Here is a 19,926-nt window from a genome sequence, read left to right on the forward strand (position 1 = left end):
ATCAGCCTACACACCCATTTAGTCTTTCTTGCAGACCACCCCTGGAGTAAACGTGCTGCTTTTACTTCATTCTAGAATTTGGTGCTGTGGCTCCAGTTTTGTTTTTCTTAATTATGTTGTGTTTCAAATGAAAGTCTCAGTAAGTTTCATGTGTTTCATAAGATAATTTATGATTACAATATAACAAACAAATGTGGGGAAATCCAGGATTTAAATTGCCAAATGGCTTACAATAGCCAAAAATTCACTTTTAAGCCCATAAGTGTATTTGGAGATAGTCCCAATTAGAAAAAAAAAACAAAAACAAAAACCCTAAAGTGACATGGCTTTGAAAATATTACACATGAAAATTTCTTCACAGATGAAATCATGATGACCCATGTTTTGAACCTGCACTTAACTATAATTCTATTCATTTCAAGAATCTAAAGATAAGCATCTTCAGAGTCCATCAAGAAAGTGAATTCTTCCAAATGCGTTCCTACTGAATTAAAACAGTTTATTAATAAAATTAGGTGACCTTTCATTTTTTCCCTTGTTATTCAGTAGGGAGTTTAAGTTATCAGAAACCCATGTATTTTAGATTATAGAAAGACAAAAATTATTTTTTATTAATAACGTTTATTATACTCATCTCAACTGTAATATTAAAAATAGTGGTGAAAGGGACTTCCCTGGCAGTCCAGGCTTAAGACTCTGTGCTCCCAGTGAAGGGGGTGCAGGTTCTATCCCTGGTCGGGGAACTAAGATCCCCGTGCTGCATGGTACAGCCAAACAGTTAAAAAAAAAAACAAAAAACAAAAAAAGTCATGAAGTGGTGAAAGCGTGAGCATTTCAAAGAAATATAAAAACAAGAGCAGAAAAATTTGCCCATATTTTATCTTTCAAATATTTATTGTAAAATTCTGACCAATCTACTTTATTTTTCTCCATTTTTAAATAAACGTTTTAGTTTGACATTATTTTAGAATTACAGGAAAGTTGCAATAACAGTGCAGTGAGCTGCCATATATCCCTCATGCCGTTTCCCCTAATGTTAACATCTTATGTTACCATGGTACCTTTGTCACAACTTAGAGACCAACATTAGGATTTAACTGAACTCCCGACTTTATTTGAATTTCACCAGCTTTTCCGCTAAGGTCTTACCATGTTCCGGGAGCCGTCCAGGACACCAGAATGCATTTAATAGTTTTTAAAAATCAGAGTTTTGAATATAATGCACATAAGTTAACACCTAATAGTATAACTAAAGTATTTCTCTGGGGTAAACACTTTTGTTGTTAAACATAAAGATATCAATACTATTAATATATTTGAAATATTAATATTTCTTTCTTGAAATCCATAGTGCATTTCCTTTGCAAGAAAAGATGGGGTGTCTGAGGGTCTGTAACATCCAGTAACATCCAGTCTTTGCTTCATCGGCATTTCGGGCTCAGCTGTAACTTACAAGGCTGTAAAGTGAGTGTTAAAAGCATGCAGTGTATAACTCAGCCATCCAATTTGTCCCCAGATGAGGCTAACGGCAGCCTCTTACCCAGCAAGGGTGTGTTCCTTCCTAGAACAGAAACAGCTGGCTGCTGTCATGGTGACCTTTGACCAGAATCTTCCCTGAGTGTTATTTTTCTTTTTCCCTGCTTTAAATAAGGAGAGCCTTCTTTTCAGTGTTGCAAGAGCTGGATTCTGTTCAATTTCCACAAAAGTATTTTAAATGGAAATAGTGACCTGGTAACCAAACCTTTGAACCCTGTTCTTATCAAGTTTAAAGTTTTGGGAAACAGAAGAGCCAGGAAGCGAATCAACCAGTGAAGCCAGAAGCGATATTGTATTTCTTCCAACCTTCCCTGACCTATAGGAGGTCCAAGCGCTGTTCCAGTTGTTGGGTATCGATTAGAAGACAAACAGATAAAAGTTTCCCGTGCATTGGAGATTACATTGCAGTGAGGTGGAAAGCCATAGAAAATAATCAATAAACATAATTAATGAGGAAATTATAATACTAGAAAATGTCAAATACATTGCAAAAGTGAAAAATTTAGGGCAGGGTTAAGAGAACCAGCAGAGTTAAGGGTGAAGAAGGGTAAGAGGACATGTCTGTATTTTAAGTAGGGAGGCCGGGGTAAGTCTTTCTATCTAATCCCTGAAAGCTCAATAATTCTTTATTGTTTCAACATTAACAAAAATTGCAGACATTCTAGGTATTTTAACAAATTCATAACGTCGAGGGATGCATTCTCATTAATAGTTCGTAGAAATGGGTGGTATTAGTTTTAACGGTTAATGATGCTTTTTATAGGTCAAGTCCTACTTACAGGATCTGCATTGGGCAGCTGCTCTTTTGTTGTGGTGGGATTTTCTTTGACCTAAATAGACATTTCTCCAAAGAAGGTATACAGATGGCCAGCAAACACATGAAAGGATGCTCAGCATCACTAATCATTAGAGAAAGGCAAATCAGAACTACAATGAGGTATCACCTCACACCTGTCAGAGTGGCCATCATCAAAAAATCTACAAACAATAAATGCTGGAGAGGGTGTGGAGAAAAGGGAACCCTCTTGCACTGTTGGTGGGAATGTAAATTGATACAGCCACTATGGAGAACAGTATGGAGGTTCCTTAAAAAACTACAAATAGAACTACCAAATGACCCAGCAATCCCACTACTGGGCATATACCCTGAGAAAACCATAATTCAAAAAGAGTCATGTACCACAATGTTCATTGCAGCACTATTTACAATAACCAGGACATGGAAGCAAACTAGGTGTCCAGCAACAGATGAGTGGATAAGGAAGATGTGGCACATATATACAATGGAATATTACTCAGCCATAAAAAGCAACGAAATTGAGTTATTTGTAGTGAGGTGGATGGACCTAGAGTCTGTCCTGCAGAGTGAAGTAAGTCAGAAAGAGAAAAACAAATACCGTATGCTAATGCACATATATGGAATCTAAAAAAAAAATGGTTCTCATGAACCTAGGGGCAGGACAGGAATAAAGACGCAGACGTAGAGAGTGGACTTGAGGACACGGGGAAGGGGAAGGGTAAGCTGGGACGAAGTGAGAGAGTGGCATGGACGTATATACACTCCCAAATGTAAAGTAGGTAGCTCGTGGGAAGCAGCCGCATAGCACAGGGAGGTCAGCTCGGTGCTTTGTGACCACCTAGAGGGGTGGGATAGGGAGGGTGGGAGGGAGACGCAAGGGGGAGGGGATATGGGGATATAGGTATACGTATAGCTGGTTCACTTTGTTATACAGCAGAAGCTAACACACCATTGTAAAGCAATTATACTCCAATAAAGATGTTAAAAAAATAAAAATTCCTAAGGACATATCAAAAAAGAACAAAAGTATCCCCATTTCTGAGGAGTTAGAGAAGAAACAGACTTCTCTCAAAATAGAGGAGACACCTACTGTGCAAAGCTCTGAGGTAGTCTCTCCAGAATATGCAGAAAAGGGGAGAGAAATGAAATGAAATTAGCCGAGTACGGTCCATGTGAAAGCTCTGGGTTAGGCCCTGTGGACCTGTGATTATCATTTGCCCTCTTCGTAACCCTGCAGTGCTGGCATTATTGTCTGCATTTTAGGTGAGAGAATTGAAGCAGGCACAGCCAACCCCTCTTTTCAGAAACCCAGTACTGAGTTGGAGAAGTTTTAAAAAAACTAATGTAAATTTCAAGATAATAAGTAATTAAAAAATAACAATGTCTTTTGCCTTTACAAAACACATGCAAATTATGCCTTCAACTAATTCTCACTATGAAATAGATATTGTTTTTTTCAGTTTACAGATAAGAAAAAATATTTCAAAATTGTGTCAATCTCATGATTAAATAGCTAATTGGTTTAAGAACTAAGGTTGAATTTATTATCTCGACTGTAAATTCTGAGCTTTTTTGATCACGTGAGCTATATGTGCCTAATGTTCAAATAAAGCACCAGTTTTGAGAAAAGTTATTGGATCCTGGAGAAGCCTAAATTATTATTAATATTATTACCAGTGAGAAGGATAGCTAGTTACGGAATCACAGGGTGTCAGTAGTGGAGATCACAGACTGAAAGATCATCTAGACCATGGTCGAGAAGAGCTGAGCTGGGTTTTAAAGGTTGAGTAGATGTGGGTAAGAGGAGAGTGTGTCCAAGGTATGGTAACAGTAATAAAACAGGAAATAGAAAAAATACAAGAAGAGACCTTATTATAGTAAGCGGCCGTCTCCTTGGGGATTTTTGCAAATGTTGATTGATTGAAGTTCAGGCTTTCCTCTTCTCTCCATCCCTCTCCTCTGACTACCCTGTGTCAGGTAGACAAAGAAATGGAAAATAACTGCTTCATGGTATCTGCTGACACAAGTTGTGAAGCTACACTTCAGCTCATCTTTTTTCTCTTCTATCTACTACCCTAGAGCTTCTTCTGGCAACTAGAGAGTAAGAAATTCTAGAGAAATAGCACACAACCATTTACTTTTAAAAATATTATAGCGTGCTACAGTTCTATGGATGACGTTTCAAAAACTTACTGAGATTATTTGTTATGAAGAATGTTTTCCATAAAACCGTGGACCCAAAGATTTATTGTTACAGAGTTCAGACATCATGGACATAGGTTTTTTTTTTTTAATGGAACCTATTTTCCCTAAAACATTAATTTAATTTGATTTAACATGTCTTATAAATTTGGATGTAAGGATGGGGTTTTTAAAAATTATTTGGAAAGGTTAGACGTTGGTATGATGTCTTTCTTTTCTAAATTGTTCCACAGATTTTTTTTTTAATGTGCTGTAAATGAGACACTGCAAATTTGTAAATGATGGACCTTAATGTGAAGTGACTCACAGTCTAGGGATGGAAGCAGTTATAGAAACAATTAGTACATATAGTGAAATGTATTTCAATAGATGTACGTACAAAGTGTAATGCTATCAAATATTTAGCTAGAAGGATCAGGGAAAGATTTGATATGTGACCTGAGCCCTGAAGCATGAATGAGGTTTCACCAGTTGGAAAGGTGAGGAATATTTAGCCGTAGGTAATGGCAGATACAAGGTCCTGGAAACATGAAGCCGACCTCCTGTTCTGAGAAGGTGTGTTTAAGTACAGTGGGGGTGGGAGAGGAGGGTCATGAGGCTGTGCAGGTAGACTTGGATTTTGTGTGCAAAGAAATCCTTTGAAGGAATTATAAACATGAAAAGGACAAGATAGGATTTGGGTTTAGGAAGATAATTCTGGAGGAAATGCAAGTGATGGACTAGGAATTGTAGAAAATGGAAGAGGCACAACTAGGTAGACTAAGGTAATTGTGAAGAATGGTGAGGGTAAAGATCTGAATTTAGGCTACGATGCTCTCCATCTTACCATTTCTCTCTGTCTCTCTTTCTCTCTCTCTCTCCCTCTCTCTCTCTCTCTCTCTCTCTCTCTCTCTCTCTCTCTCTCTCTCCTTCAGCCAAACTTGCCACCATTCAAAGAAGCCTTCCTCATTGGATCAGACATCTAGGCACTGTATCACTCTTACACTTGCAATTTTAATTCTGTTTTGGTGCTACTCATTCATGCCTGTTCTTCCCACTAGATTGTAATCTCCATGGGGGTAGGAATTATATCTCCTTTTTTTGGTATCCCTAAGTGCAACATGTGACACAAATCTAGTGCTCAGTAAAATTGTTGAATGGATGAATGAGAGATGAAATCTTAATTGAATGAAAGTTAAAAGTTCAAACCATTAGAACTTGGTTATTAGTTGAATTTCAAGATTGAGGAGGAAGAAATAAGGCATGTTTATAAAGTTTCTAGTTTGGGCAACTCAGAGGACAGTTATATATCCACTAAGAGAGAAAACAGAGAAGGAGTGAGAGGTGAGTGTGTGTGGAGAAGATCAAGAAATAGATTTGAGGCAGATGAAACTTGAGGTATCACTATGGCATTCAGGTGGGAATGTCCAAGTGGGAGTTGAAAATGCAACAGCCAACTGTGCCATTTATTGCTACCTTTCTCCAGATATTCAGGTGTATTTCTATTTTTGGTTTTACCTTCCTTGACTTCAGAGCTGTTTGCACGTTGTGTTATGAAGCCAATGTCCTTCACTGGTAAGTTAGTGATACCCAGTGCCTTCTGAGTATGCGTCATTAATAAAGTGAAATATCCTGGGCTTCCCTGGTGGTGCAGTGGTTGAGAGTCCGCCTGCCGATGCAGGGGACGCGGGTTCGTGCCCCGGTCCAGGAGGATCCCACATGCCGCGGAGCGGCTGGGCCCGTGAGCCATGGCCGCTGAGCCTGCGCATCTAGAGCCTGTGCTCCACAACGGGAGAAGCCACAGCAGTGAGAGGCCCGTGTACCGCAAAAAAAAAAAAAAAAAAGTGAAATATCCTAAAATAATGCAAAGAAGTCATGACCGAAGAAAAAACATATCCTATGGAGATGATGACAACTATAAAATTGGTAATTTTAAGTTAAAATATTTGATCATTTGCAAAATTAAACAACATTAGATGAAGATGGTATTTTTGGGGTTTTTTTTATCTTTGTTACTTTACTCTTATGAGGCTATCCAGAGGGCTGCCATCTTACATATCCTGCCTTACTTTAGTCATAGAACATGATTATATTATGAGTGGTACATGGCAACGTCCAGTTCACGTCAAGACTCTTTCTGTGCACATATACACATAGAAAATCTTCAATTCAAATATATTTCTTTACTTCTATCCGTTATATTTATTTCTACTTTATCAGCTTCATTCCAAGCCCTCCAAAAATTCAGCACCCCTTCCTCACTTCCCCAAGGCCGTTATAGTGCTGCCATCTTTGTGAATTCCCCAGAATTGAAAACCTGCTTTTAATATTAGTTTTTAATTCTCCTTCAAGCACATATACTCATTAGTCAGAAACTTTTAAATTTTTTTCACAGTTTGTCTTGGGTGCTCCACTTATATAATTGCATTTTAGACCAAATCACCCACATATATTTATTACCAGTCAAGAGCTGAACCTTGGCTTTCATTCTCCCTTTACAGCAGTTCATTCTACACATAGACACATGTTTTGTCTTTCTCAGGCACAACATGTATCAGGCAAGCCCCTCTCAAGATTAAGAACTCCTAATATTTTTTCTATTTTCTAGTAAGTCAAATACAGACTTCTCAACCTAGCTCTCTAGAAATTCTTTCAGAACTCTCTCATTGTTTTTGTAAGTTACCAATAAGTAACTTAATAAATGTTGCCAGTTACACAAACTGCTTATCCCTGATCAAACAATACTTTATAATCCAGTTTCCACCCCTAAAATTTTTTCTTCCCGTTCCAGTAGAAATGTTTATCCTAAAACCATGATTTCTTTGATTTCTTCATAAATCTATGTCCAGCATTAGGTCAATATTTAGATCTGTAAGGGATTTCTCTTAACTAACTATTCCAGCCACTGATGATTTATTCAAAACTAGCTCAAGAAAATTCCAACTCCTACATTTGTCATGACTTCCATGCACTGAATGAAAGCTCTACAGAAATGAAGAGAGGCATCATCTCCAGAGTCCTCATTGTTGAAAAATGTACAATGTAATAAGTAAGGCAACAGAAAAAAGAAGAAAGATAAAAGAAGATGAAGGAAGGGCGTCTCACTCAGACTGAAGAGCTTAGAAGAAGCTTCTCGAATGAGATGAGTGAGAAATTTGGGAGTTAGTGGGTGTAGGTCATATGGACAGGACACGAGTAATGGGAAAAGCTCATGTGGGATGCTTTTCATGGGAACCACGTATAATCTGCAATAATTGCATTATTTATGGTAGTTTCTATTAGATTTAGTTTTGTGGAAATAATGTATAATAAACTGGATTCCAGTTTGAAAAGGTTTGGTTCCAACACAGAAAACAATACAACAGATATTAGCAATTCCATAAACCTATAAATCTCTTTTCCTGATTAAAAGCCACTTTAAAAGGTGGTTTTCAATCTCAATCAGTCCAACCACTATTCTAATTGTGGAGTTGGTTGGATTTTATTATATCAAATACTGAGCAATAGCAAATGACTTTTGTCTAAAAGTTCTTATTTTAGGAATTCTCTTTTGTAAGCTAGTTTTGTCATCAGTATAATGTTTTGTTTTTAGAAATATTTTTCACATGGTTTAATATTATGAGTAAATTTTCTTATGCTGTAAAAATGTACTTAAGATTAATTATCTGTGGTTCTCACATCATTATAGTATGAGATATATATATATTTAGAAATACGTGCCTCCCCATTGACACAGAAATGTTTTAATGTATGCTACTGCCTTGCTTAGTTAAAAAGATAAACCATTCTCAAACTCTTGTATAACTCCCCTCAACTGTAGCAGCAGGAAAGATGTGTGAAAGACATTTGAAAACCAAACACAGTCAATTAATACTACAATTGTTATCAATATTATGTTTCTTATATTAGACTATGCATTCTCAAAAATTTGTGGTTGGATATCTATGCTATTGGGAGATACAAAAACAGTACTGCTCTCTTGGCCAACCTTTTGTGAGCAATAATCTATAGTCTAAAATCAGATCTATGTTGAATTGGAAAGAGAGTCCTAAAAGACTGAACTGGAGATAAGTTGATAATAGATATGAAATTTCCTTAAAAGGAGGAGTTGAAAGCTGAAGAGGTAAGTAGCACTGATAGGGTTGATGGGACCTGAACAGCATCTAATGAGGGCAGGATGGAAAGTCCTGTTCTTATTTCCAAGAATTTATCTCCTTGAAAAGCCCAGTGACTTTCTCTGGAGTAAGGAAAACTAATGAATAGCACTAGCTTTAGTGAGTATAATTCAAACACTACTCTTTTTTTTTTTTTTTTTGCGGTACGCGGGCCTCTCACTGTTGTGGCCTCCCCCATTGCAGAGCACAGGCTCCGGACGCACAGGCTCAGCGGCCATGGCTCACGGGCCTAGCCGCTCCACGGCATGTGGGATCTTCCCAGACCGGGACACGAACGCGTGTCCCCTGCTTCGGCAGGCGGACTCTCAACCACTGCGCCACCAGGGAAGCCCCAAACACTACTCCTGAACTGTCATTTTAATATCTCATTTTCTTTTCTGAAGAGTATTTCATGAAATAAAAATTTCTCTCCTTAGTGTATTTTCTTCTGAAAGCTAGATTTCTGCTACTGTGTGATAGAATAGACCATAGTTTTTCAATGTGTAGGTTGTGGCCAAGTTTTAGTTGGGCTTTGGAGATTAAAATTCAGATACTTTCATATCAGTTTGGTAGTTTCCAGGCAGCACTCATTAGGTAAACCCCTTTCTGTCTAAATAGAAAAGGTAAGTCTCCTACAGGAGTTTGTGGAAACAGTCAAGGAGAGGGCTAATTGGAATAGTATTTCTAGGGACTTCCCTGGCGGTCCAGAGGTTAAGACTCCGCGTTTCCGCTGCAGGGGTGCAGGGGGCAAGTGTTGGATACCTGGCTGGGGAACTAAGATCCCAGGTGCCTCGTGTGGCCAAAAAAAAAACCACCAAAAAACAAGAAATAGTATTTCTAGTATTTCCTTGGGCCCTTTATCAGCTTCACCTGGTCTTCTTGCTCTCCTAATGTCCTTCCCTTGTGTTCCCAGTTTATTTGGTTCGATGCTACTAAGAACAATACCACTAATAATAGCCAAGATTGACTTTGCAATTGTTATGTCCCAAGTACAGTACTAAATGTTTCAGATGTATTATCTCACTTAATCTTTACAATATGCATGCACATGACAAAGGAAAGATGGAAAGTTTGGAAATTTAACTTTGACTTTCGTCAAGATCCTCTTCTTTTTCATTGTGGAGGAAAGATTAGAGCTTTTCATGCCCTGATTGGCCCTTGCATCCCTCACAAAACTTATCATGGTGCCTTGTATGTAGTAATTCCTCAAGAAGTGTTTGTTAGAAAAATAGGTTTAATATGGTGACTCTAGACCTTGTGCTTTTCAGACTTTGGCTGCTTTGGATGTTCTGTGGTTCCTTTCTTTCAAGCTGTCCTTATTCACAGCTATTCTGCCTGTTACGATGCTTTTCCATATTTTCTGTGGCAGAGGGTCTGCCATAGTAACTGCAGTAATGAGTCACATTTCCCTGTGGCATAGACACCGCTGCCATTGTTTTCCAGGTCAATAAAAGAACCACAAAGTGGCCAAAATGTTGTGCTCCTATCCAGACCATCAGATTAACATAAAAATGTGTTAGAAAAGTCTCGTGGTTATAAAGGAATTGCAGTTTTTAACATTATAGTTCCACCTTTAAATACCAAGGGAAATTTCTTAGCAGGTTTTCATATGTGATCACTGCCTGTAACAGTATTCTTTTTAGGCCTATGCGTTTGCACAGCTTCAGAATATTACATAATTATTACATCTGTTATTCCATGTTTTCCATTAGTGACTTGCAGCAGGAACTCTCCACTGTGTTAATAAGCTCCTAAAGTGTATACATTGCGAAGCGTGTTTTTAAAGCATTACTTCAATGCAGAATAAAATACCTGCTATATAATAAGCGACCTAAACTAATATTTTCTGAATTTAAAGTGGGCATACTTAGGTTCATGTTCCATATTTACCGTAGATCTTTACTGCTTTGTTTCCTTTTCCTACAGGCAGTGTACCTATTTTGCTGTTACCCGAAGGCATTGTCTTTATTTAATAGCGTAGTTACGTATTCTTTGGAATACTCTGTGTAATATTCTATATGTGATGTGTGATGTGAATTGATGCTTCCCAGAAGCTTTACTGGTGATGCAGTGTCAGGGAAATCTTCCATTTTTATCTTAAAAAGACGTTGTAGCTCTCTTTCTAGTCCAAAACATTTTACCAAAAGCCTGACTTTGGCTCCACAGTGAAACAGGCGTGATTAAACTTTGGCCCTGTCACTTTCTATCCCTGGGGACTGGACAGGTTGTTTACACTTTCCATGACGTAGTTTCCAGTATGTAAATCTTGGGATTTCTGTGAAGTTGCCTGGATTTATATTAGCTCAATGCATTTTAGCAATTATTTTTATTTTCAGTAATGTTAATAGTGATAGTTTCAGTACTAGTGAGTTGTCACTTAATGTTAGATTTTTTAAACAAAAAATCATTTTAGAGTGATCTGATAATTTGGCTTGTGTATTTAAGAGAATTGAAAAACAAATGACAGTGGCTAAACTTGCTTTCTATACAGGCATAAACATTTTAGAGTAAGTTAAGCTAAACTGTTTAGATGATATACTCACTGTATTTCAACAGCATATAGAGTTTTTCTAAAGCTTGAATTTCAAGTACATATTGTATTTCAAGTACGAGTTATAGTAAGAACCTGTGGGCACATTTCCTAAAGTAATTTTAAGAAGAGCATACAGGCAATATAGAAAGTATAACTGATTTGGTGTCACTGGAAGAGTGGGTTTGCAGCTCTGTATTCTTGGTCATCTTTAGTCCCTTACAATTTCTATTCAAGTAACTAAAATGATACATTTTTGCTTTTCAGTCACTCAAGACTGCTTGCAACTGATTGCAGACACTGACACGCCTACCATACGAAAAGGTAATAAAACATTCCCAGGAACGTCTCCACTTGGCATTCAATTCAGTCCAATTACCTGTACATTTCAAGTCTAAAGACTGTATTCAAACTCCATCTCAAATCACCTATCTGCCTCAAAATTTCTTACAATCAGATTTAAAATAATAAATTTATTTACAATGATTGGGGAGTAAATATTTAGACTAATGTAATAACCTAACAAAGAGAATTACCTTAAGGATACTAATACGTACAAATTTTAAATAAGTAGCACATGATAAAGCAAAATCAGTACTAAATCCAATTCAGTATTTTATTATTTAGAAATGATTTTGGCTTCTATGGTACCTCAAGATCCTCTTCACAAATATTCATTCTCTGTTATATTAGGTTGTAGAATATTACAATAGGATGAAGATAAAACTGAACATACATTTTATATTAATTTATCAATAAGTATATGTACAAATAAATATAACATTTTTGTGATAAATCTCCAGTGTGAAATTATTGCTTTATATTTTACATATACTGGTTAAAAACATACAATGTTCCAGTTACTGTGTGGGTATTGGGGCTCAGCAGTGAAACATACATATAGGTCCTCATTTTTATGGAATTTACCTTCTCATGAAGGGAAAACAGAAAAGCAAACAAATGAACGAGTAAAATGTAGAATGATAAAATTAAATGGTATGGAGAAAAATAAAGCAGGCGGGGGGCAAGGGAATATTTGGGTTGTGAACCACAAGGGGGAGTTCAGAAGTGTCAGGAAGTTAAGCTGGGGGCCAGGAGTGGAGACACAAGAAAGATAATGAATTTGGATTGGCCTTTGCAATGATTCCTGGGAACGCTACCTTTCATCTATATTTTTCTATGTGACTTTAATTATCCTAAATGTAACCCAAATAATAAACTATTTGAAATTCTCTTATTATTTATTGTTCTGCATTTTCCAAAGTCATATGTTTGCAACTTTTATTAGGTAGCAAATTGTTCCCTAAGAATTAGAATAGAGCCAGAAGAAGACCCTAAGGACCAATTAAAAAATATAACTTGGAAAAGGTTTGTTTTACACATTTGGCCAAAACCAAAAATGCTATAAATCATGCAAAAAAAAAATGCAGCTGCTACTCCATTGTGAGCTTGAATTTCACAGAGTGTTGTGATCTTCCTGGCGTGGTGGCTGCTCTACATTGATCCTCCTTGGAAGATCTGGCTGCTTATCTGGGCGCTTTGCCATTTGGGCTGATGCGTTGTGATGCCAGTAAACCTTGAACGTGTAAATGTTAGTGTGTGTGGACATTGCAGCAGTACTGCTTTACTGCATCCTATAAGTTTTGCTATGTTGTGTTTTCATTTTTATTTGTCTTAAGATATTTTTTGATTTACCTTTTGATTTCTTTTTTTGACTCCCTGGTTGTTCAGGAGTGTATTGTTTAATTTCCACATATTTGTGAGTTTTTCAAATTTTCTCCTGTTACTGATTTCTGGTTTCATACCATTTTAGTTGGAAAAGATGCTTGATATGATTTCAGTCTTCTTTAATTTGTTAAGATGTATTTTGTGTCCTAACATTTCATCTATCTTAGAGAATTTTCCTTGTGCACTTAAGAATGTATATTTTGCTACACAGTAGGCTAGAATGTTCTCTATATATCTGTTAAGTTCGTTTAGTCTGTAGGGTTGTTCAAGTATGCTATACCCTTATTGATTTTCTTTTGGGTGATCTATCCATTGTTGAAAATGGGGTACTGAATTATCCTATTGTTGTTGTATTGCTGTCTATTTCTTCTTTCAGATCTGTTAATATTTGTTTTACATATTTAGGAGCTCCACTGTTGAGTGCATATATATTTATATTTGTTATATCCCCTTGATGAATTGATCCATTTATCATTACATAATGACCCTCTTTGTCTCATGTGACAGGTTTTGACTTAAAATCTATTTTGTCTGATTTAAGAAAAGCCACTTCTTCTTTCTTGCTTACCATTTGAATGGAATATTGTTTTCCAACCCTTCACTTTCAGTCTATGTGTGTCCTTAAAGCTACAGTGAGTCTATTGTAGGCAACATATGATTGGATTTTGTTCTTTCCAATCCATTCAGCCACTCTGTGTGTTTTGACTGGGGAATTTAATCCATTTACATTTAAAGTAATTATTGATAATGAAGACTTATTATTTCCCTTTTGTTAATTGTTTTCTGGCTGTTTCACAGTTCATTTGTTCCTTTCTTCCTCTCTTAATGTCTTTCTCTGTGTTCTCTGATTATTTTTTGTAGTGGTATGCTTTGAGTCTGTTTACGTTTTTTGTATCTACTACAGGTTTTTATTTCTGCTGACCATGGGGTTTACATAAAACAACCTAGTGATAATAGTCTACTTGAAGCTAATAACAACTTAACTTTGATCTTATCCCAGAACTGCACTTTTACTTCTCCCTCCCCTACACTTTAGCTTGTTAATGTGACAACTTACATCTGCTTATCTTGTGTATGTATTAACACATTATTGTAGTCATAATTCTTTTTTAAAAAATACTTTTGTCTTTTAACTTTTATATTTACTAGAGCTAAAAGTGATTTACAACTCATTATAGCCATTTCTCTTAGGTTGTTTACTGGAGATTTTTTTTCTTCCTTTGTGTTGTGTTTTCTCGATTCCTCATATTCCTTGTAGATTTGCTTTGTTGTCTGTGCATTTGAAGAAGCAGCTACTTCTCCCCATCTTCTTGGACTGATTTTGACTGGGATACACTTTCACTGTCAGCAGTGCTCAGTGTTAGTCACTCTAAGGCTGGGAGCAAAGCCCCTTTGCGTCCTTCCTTCCCTCCTGAGGTAAAGTATCAGTTCTCTGCTTTTCCACAATCATGACAAAAAAATTTCTGACTATAAGGGGATGCACTCCCCTTTTTTGTTTCTAACTGTTTCAAGGGACCAAGATCTTTGGTTGTTCAGTGCTCAGTATGAGGCAAGATAGAAACCAGTTCCTCAGAAGGCACCCTAGGAGGCCCTGAGGCCTTGTGCACAATCCAACCTCACCATCCCTCCATGCGAGGATCATGGGCTGAGGCAGTCTTCTTGGGGTGGAGCTAAGCCTGTCTGGAGGAGGGACTGATGTGAGTAAATTGAAATTGCTTTTCTTACCTGTATAAATATGACTGCTTCTCAGTTTGTGCTCCTCTAGGCTGCTTCTGCTTCTTAGTTGGATCCTGAATGTCTCTTCACGGTATTTTGATAACAATATTATTGTTAAATCAGCATTTCTGTGGAGGGATGAGAGGTAAGTCTCCCTGCTCTACCATCTAACTGGCATAATTCCTCATTCAGAACCTTAAATATGTCATCCCACTGCCTTTTGATTACATAGTTTCAAGTAAGAAAACAGCTGTTGATCTTATGGAGCATCCCTTGTACTTGAGGAATTGCTTTTCTCTTGCTACTTTCGAAATTCTGTGCTTGCCTTTGTCTTTCAGCTGCTAGCTATAATGCATCTTGGTATGGATCTCTTTAAGTTTATTCTCCTTGAAATTCATTCAGCTTTGTGGATATGTAGATTCATTCTTTCTACAAAGTTGGGAAGAGTTTGGCCATTATTTTTTCAAATATTCTTTGTGCCTTTTTCTCTTCTCCTTCTGGGACTCCTATAATGCATATATTAGTCTGAAGGAGAGTGTCCTATGGGTCCTTTATGCTCTTTTCACTTCCTTTTATTCCTTTTTATTTCTTCTACTCAGACTAGATAATTTCAATTGTCCTATATTCAAGTTTGCCGATTCCATCTTCTGCCTGGTGAAGTCTGCTGTGTAACCTCTCCAGTAAAAATTTTATTTCAGCTATTTTAATTTTTAGCTCCACAAGTTCTTTTTAAAGAAAGAGTTTGGCTCCTTTTACAATAATTTTTATCTCTTAACTGATAGTGTCTATTTGTTCATACACTTTTCTCCCAGTTTTCTTAAGTTCTCTGTCCATGGTATCCTTTAGCTCTTTAAACTTATTTAAGATATGTAATATCTTTGTCTAGTAAGTCCAATATCTGGGCTTCCCCAGGAATGGTTTCTGCCCATTTTCTTCCCTGTGAATGGTCCACAATTTTCTGTTTGTTTGCATGCTTTATATTTTTCTTTGTAAATTGGACAATTTGAATATTACAGTGTGGTAACTCTGGAAATCCCATCCCCAGGGTTTGCTGTTGTTGATTGTTGTGGGCTGCAGTTGTCCATTTGTTTACTGAATTTTCCAAAACCTTTTTTCAAAAAAATAAACTGTACTCCTTGTTCTGTGTGGTCACTGAAGTCTTTTTTCTGTTATCTCTGCAGTAATCCTGTTGGGGATTCTTTTATCTCCAATCCTAATCCTGATAGAGATTTACTTTAATGCCAGGAAACAAAACCCAAACCACCACCACCAACAAAAACCAAACTCCCTCTTTTCTGAGCAGATTATCTCTGGGCTGGGGCACTCCTTCCACGTTTAGCTAGGCTACCAGCAACTGTGCCTTAGACTTCCCATCCTGCTTGAGCAAAGGGCAAAGATCGACTAGAGGTGTTAGCTTAGGGTTCTTTCAGGTGTTTTCTGAACATGCATCCTGCTCTGGTCATGCAAAGCCCACTGCAGATTCCTTGGTGTATGTGGTAACCCTTCAAAGCCCTTATTCCTTGAAGTATCTTCCTCCTTAGCCTCATCCTTCTCAGGCTTCTTGTCGGCCTGCTGCTTGCCCTGTCCACTGCTCCTTGTTACAGGTGGCTACAGGTAGTGTATTTCTGTAAAGCTTTTGACTGACACCAGCCTGAGGAGCTGCTCCCATCTAAATGGAAACTCCAGGCAGGTCAAAATCCAGAGTCACAATGTTTTGAGAACAAAGTGAGTATTGCACTTCCTGGCACCAGCAAGACACCAACTGGAACCCAGGCCACCATCTCCATGGCTGCCACTAAGTTGGAGAATGAGGGGTGGTACATGAGTAAGCAGAAATACCGCAATACTTTCTTACTGAAATTTACACCTTTTGTTTCATTAAACACTCCCTTGGTTTCTATAAGTTTTTTACTAGATTTCATATATCCAAAAACATGGATTCTATAAGTTCTTGCAAGTTTAATTGCTGCCTTAGCAAAGGGACTTTTCTTTTTCTTTCTCTTTTTTTGAATTTTATTTTATTTCTTTATACAGCAGGTTCTTATTAATTATCCATTTTATACATATTAGTGTATATATGTCAATCCCAATCTCCCAATTCATCACACCACTACCACCCCCGATGCCACTTCCCCCCTTGGTGTCCATACGTTTGTTCTCTACGTCTGTGTCTCAATTTCTGCCCTTCAAACCAGTTCATCTGTACCATTTTTCTAGGTTCCACATATATGTGTTAATATACAATATTTGTTTTCCTCTTTCTGACTTACTTCACTCTGTATGACACTCTTTAGGTCCATCCACGTCTCTACAAATGACCCAGTTTCGTTCCTTTTTATGGCTGAGTAATATTCCATTGTATATATGTACCACAACTTCTTTATCCATTCGTCTGTTGATGGGCATTTAGGTTGCTTCCGTGACCTGGCTATTGTAAATATTGCTGCAGTGAACATTGGGGTGCATGTGTCTTTTTGAATTATGGTTTTCTCAGGGTATATGCCCAGTAGTGGGATTGCTGGGTCACATGGTAATTCTATTTTTAGTTTTTTAAGAAACCTCCATACTGTTCTCCATAGTGGCTGTATCAATTTACATTCCCACCAACAGTGCAAGACGGTTCCCTTTTCTCCACACCCTCTCCCGCATTTGTTGTTTGTAGATTTTCTGATGATTCCCATTCTAACTGGTGTGAGGTGATACCTCACTGTAGTTTTGATTTGCATTTCTCTAATAATTAGTGATGTTGAGCAGCTTTTCATGTGCTTCTTGGCCATCTGTATGTCTTTTTTGGGAAAATGTCTATTTAGGTCTTCTGCCCATTTTTGGATTGAGTTGTTTGTTTTTTTGATATGGAGCTGCATGAGCTGCTTGTAAATTTTGGAGATTAATCCTTTGTTGATTCATTTGCAAATATTTTCTCCCATTCTGAGGGTTGTCTTTTCGTCTTGTTTATGGTTTCCTTTGCTATGCCAAAGCTTTGAAGTTTCATTAGGTCCCATTTGTTTATTTTTGTTTTTATCTCCATTACTCTAGGAGGTGGATCCAAAAAGATCTTGCTGTGATTTATGTCAAAGAGTGTTCTTCCTGTGTTTTCCTCTAAGAGTTTTATAGTGTCCGGTCTTACATTTAGGTCTCTATTCCATCTTGAGTTTATTTTTGTGTATGGTGTTAGGGAGTGTTGTAATTTCATTCTTTTACATGTAGCTGTCCAGTTTTCCCAGCACCGCTTATTGAAGGGACTGTCTTTTCTCCATTGTATAGCCTTGCCTCCACAAAGGAACTTATTTTTGAGCTTTGTACTCTGTCATTTTTCATGATGTTACTCTGACATCTATAATTATGTCTTTAGATAATATATATTGATTGTCTACTCTGGTCTGTAATAAAACTAAATATGATTTTTCTTTATTTTTTTCTATCATTCCTGTCCTCCACCATCCATTTTTTGGATAGTGGTGTTACATTTCCTAATGCTTATCTACACACTGTTGCAATGTTTATATTGCTATTACTTGATCTCTCAGCTTTATATCCTTTGAGCCCCAGCTGTTACAAATGAGGCAGTTGGTGAATTTACTGTCAACATTTTTTTCTCCACTACTTCTCAGTATTTGCTAGTTATATAATCTCTACATTGTCATGGCATAAAACTGTTCTATTCTTTATCATCAAACCACCCTCTTTATGTGTTTTTACAGTAAATATATTCAATACCCATTGCAAGTCCTTTTGCTATGGTTTCCTCATTCATATCTTAGTTTCCTGAATTTTGTTTTCTACTAGTTTATTCAAAATCGCCACAGGAGAACAATGCTCTCTTAGTGTTTGCATTAATAAAGCTGTTTCCTTGTAGTTTTTATACTTTAAGGACAGATGTCTGGGTATGAAATCCTCAGTTTACCGTTTCTTTACCTGGGTAGCTTGTAGGAATTTCTCCACTGTCTTTTGCCTTTGGCATTATATGCACTTTGAAGAAAACTGAAGTAAGAGAAAATTCCTTCTCATAAGTGGCTTGACTATCTTGTCTAGTTACACAAAGAAGTATATATTTACCTTAAGATTTCAGTACTTATTTTATTATATATCTGAAGGTAGACTATTGTGGTGGGTAGAAAAATATTTCCTCAGACATGTCCACACTGTAATCCCTGAAACCTGTGAGTTTATTACCTCACCTGGCAAAAGGGACTTGGAAGATGTGATTAAGATAAGGAATTTGGGCATATTATCCTGGATTATCCGTGTGGTCCCAGTATAATCACAAAGGTCCTTGTATGAGAGAGTTAGCAGGGTCAGAGTCGGAGAAGGTGATGTGGCGATGAAAACAGAGTTCAGAATGATGTGATTGCTGTCTGGGAAGAGGAAGGGCCACAAGCCCAGGAAAGCAGGCAGACTGTAGAAGCTGGAAAAGGCAAGGGATAGACATTCCAGCGTCCAGAAAGAACACAACTTGCCAACACCTTGATTTTTGCCCAGTGAGACTTCTGATGTTTCAGACGGGAGATAATAAATGTGTGTTGTTTTAAGCCACTAAGTTTGTGGTAATTTGTTACAGCTGCAATAAGAAACTAATAAAACTCTGAATCAACTTTCTCTGACACATAATGGGTCTTTTAATTCTGCAGTAGCTCTACGTGGTTGTTCTGCTTGACTTTTTCTTGTTTTTGTTTTGTCTCTCTGGGTTCCAATTATGTATATGCTGGTAATTCATTACCTATCTTTTGTATTCTATAGTTTTACAATTTTCCTCAAATTCTTAACTCTTTTTTAAATTTCCATCTCATTTTGTTTTGTGTGAAACCCATTTTCCCTTCTGAAACTTTTACTTTCATTTAAGTGAGCACTTTCCCCCCCTAATTTCCCAAATTCTTTTAGCTAACATTGACATTTCCTGTTTGTTTGTTTGTAGACTTCTGTGTGTGTGTGTGCGGGCCTCGTCACCTTTAGTGAGTTGATTTTGCTGTGACTCTGTGTGAACTTTGCTGTTCCAGGCCATTGACTATTTCCTTTGCTTCTTCTCTTCACTTTTTTTTTTTGTTTTTTTTTTTTGCGGTACGCGGGCCTCTCACTGTTGTGGCTTCTCGCGTTGCAGAGCACAGGCTCTGGATGCGCAGGCTCAGCGGCCATGGCTCACGGGCCCAGCCGCTCCGCGGCATGTGGGATCTTCCCGGACCGGGGCACGAACCCATGTCCCCTGCATCGGCAGGCGGACTCCCAACCACTGCGCTACCAGGGAAGCCCTCTCTTCACTTTTATGCTCAGCTTCAGTGTGATCTCAG

At 37.5% G+C, this 19,926-nt stretch overlaps 1 protein-coding gene across 1 annotated transcript in view; it reads left to right on the forward strand.

Moving 5' to 3' along the window:
* Window positions 1-19,926, forward strand: part of TNFSF13B (TNF superfamily member 13b) — a 35,440-nt gene that overhangs the window by 5,213 nt on the left and 10,301 nt on the right. The window contains exon 3 of the mRNA XM_032611685.1: window positions 11,468-11,524. Within this exon, the coding sequence (XP_032467576.1) occupies window positions 11,468-11,524 (57 nt within the window). The remainder of the gene's footprint in view (window positions 1-11,467; window positions 11,525-19,926) is intronic.

Source organism: Phocoena sinus, chromosome 18 (genome assembly GCF_008692025.1).
Source record: "Phocoena sinus isolate mPhoSin1 chromosome 18, mPhoSin1.pri, whole genome shotgun sequence".
NCBI classification, from domain to species: domain Eukaryota; kingdom Metazoa; phylum Chordata; class Mammalia; order Artiodactyla; family Phocoenidae; genus Phocoena; species Phocoena sinus.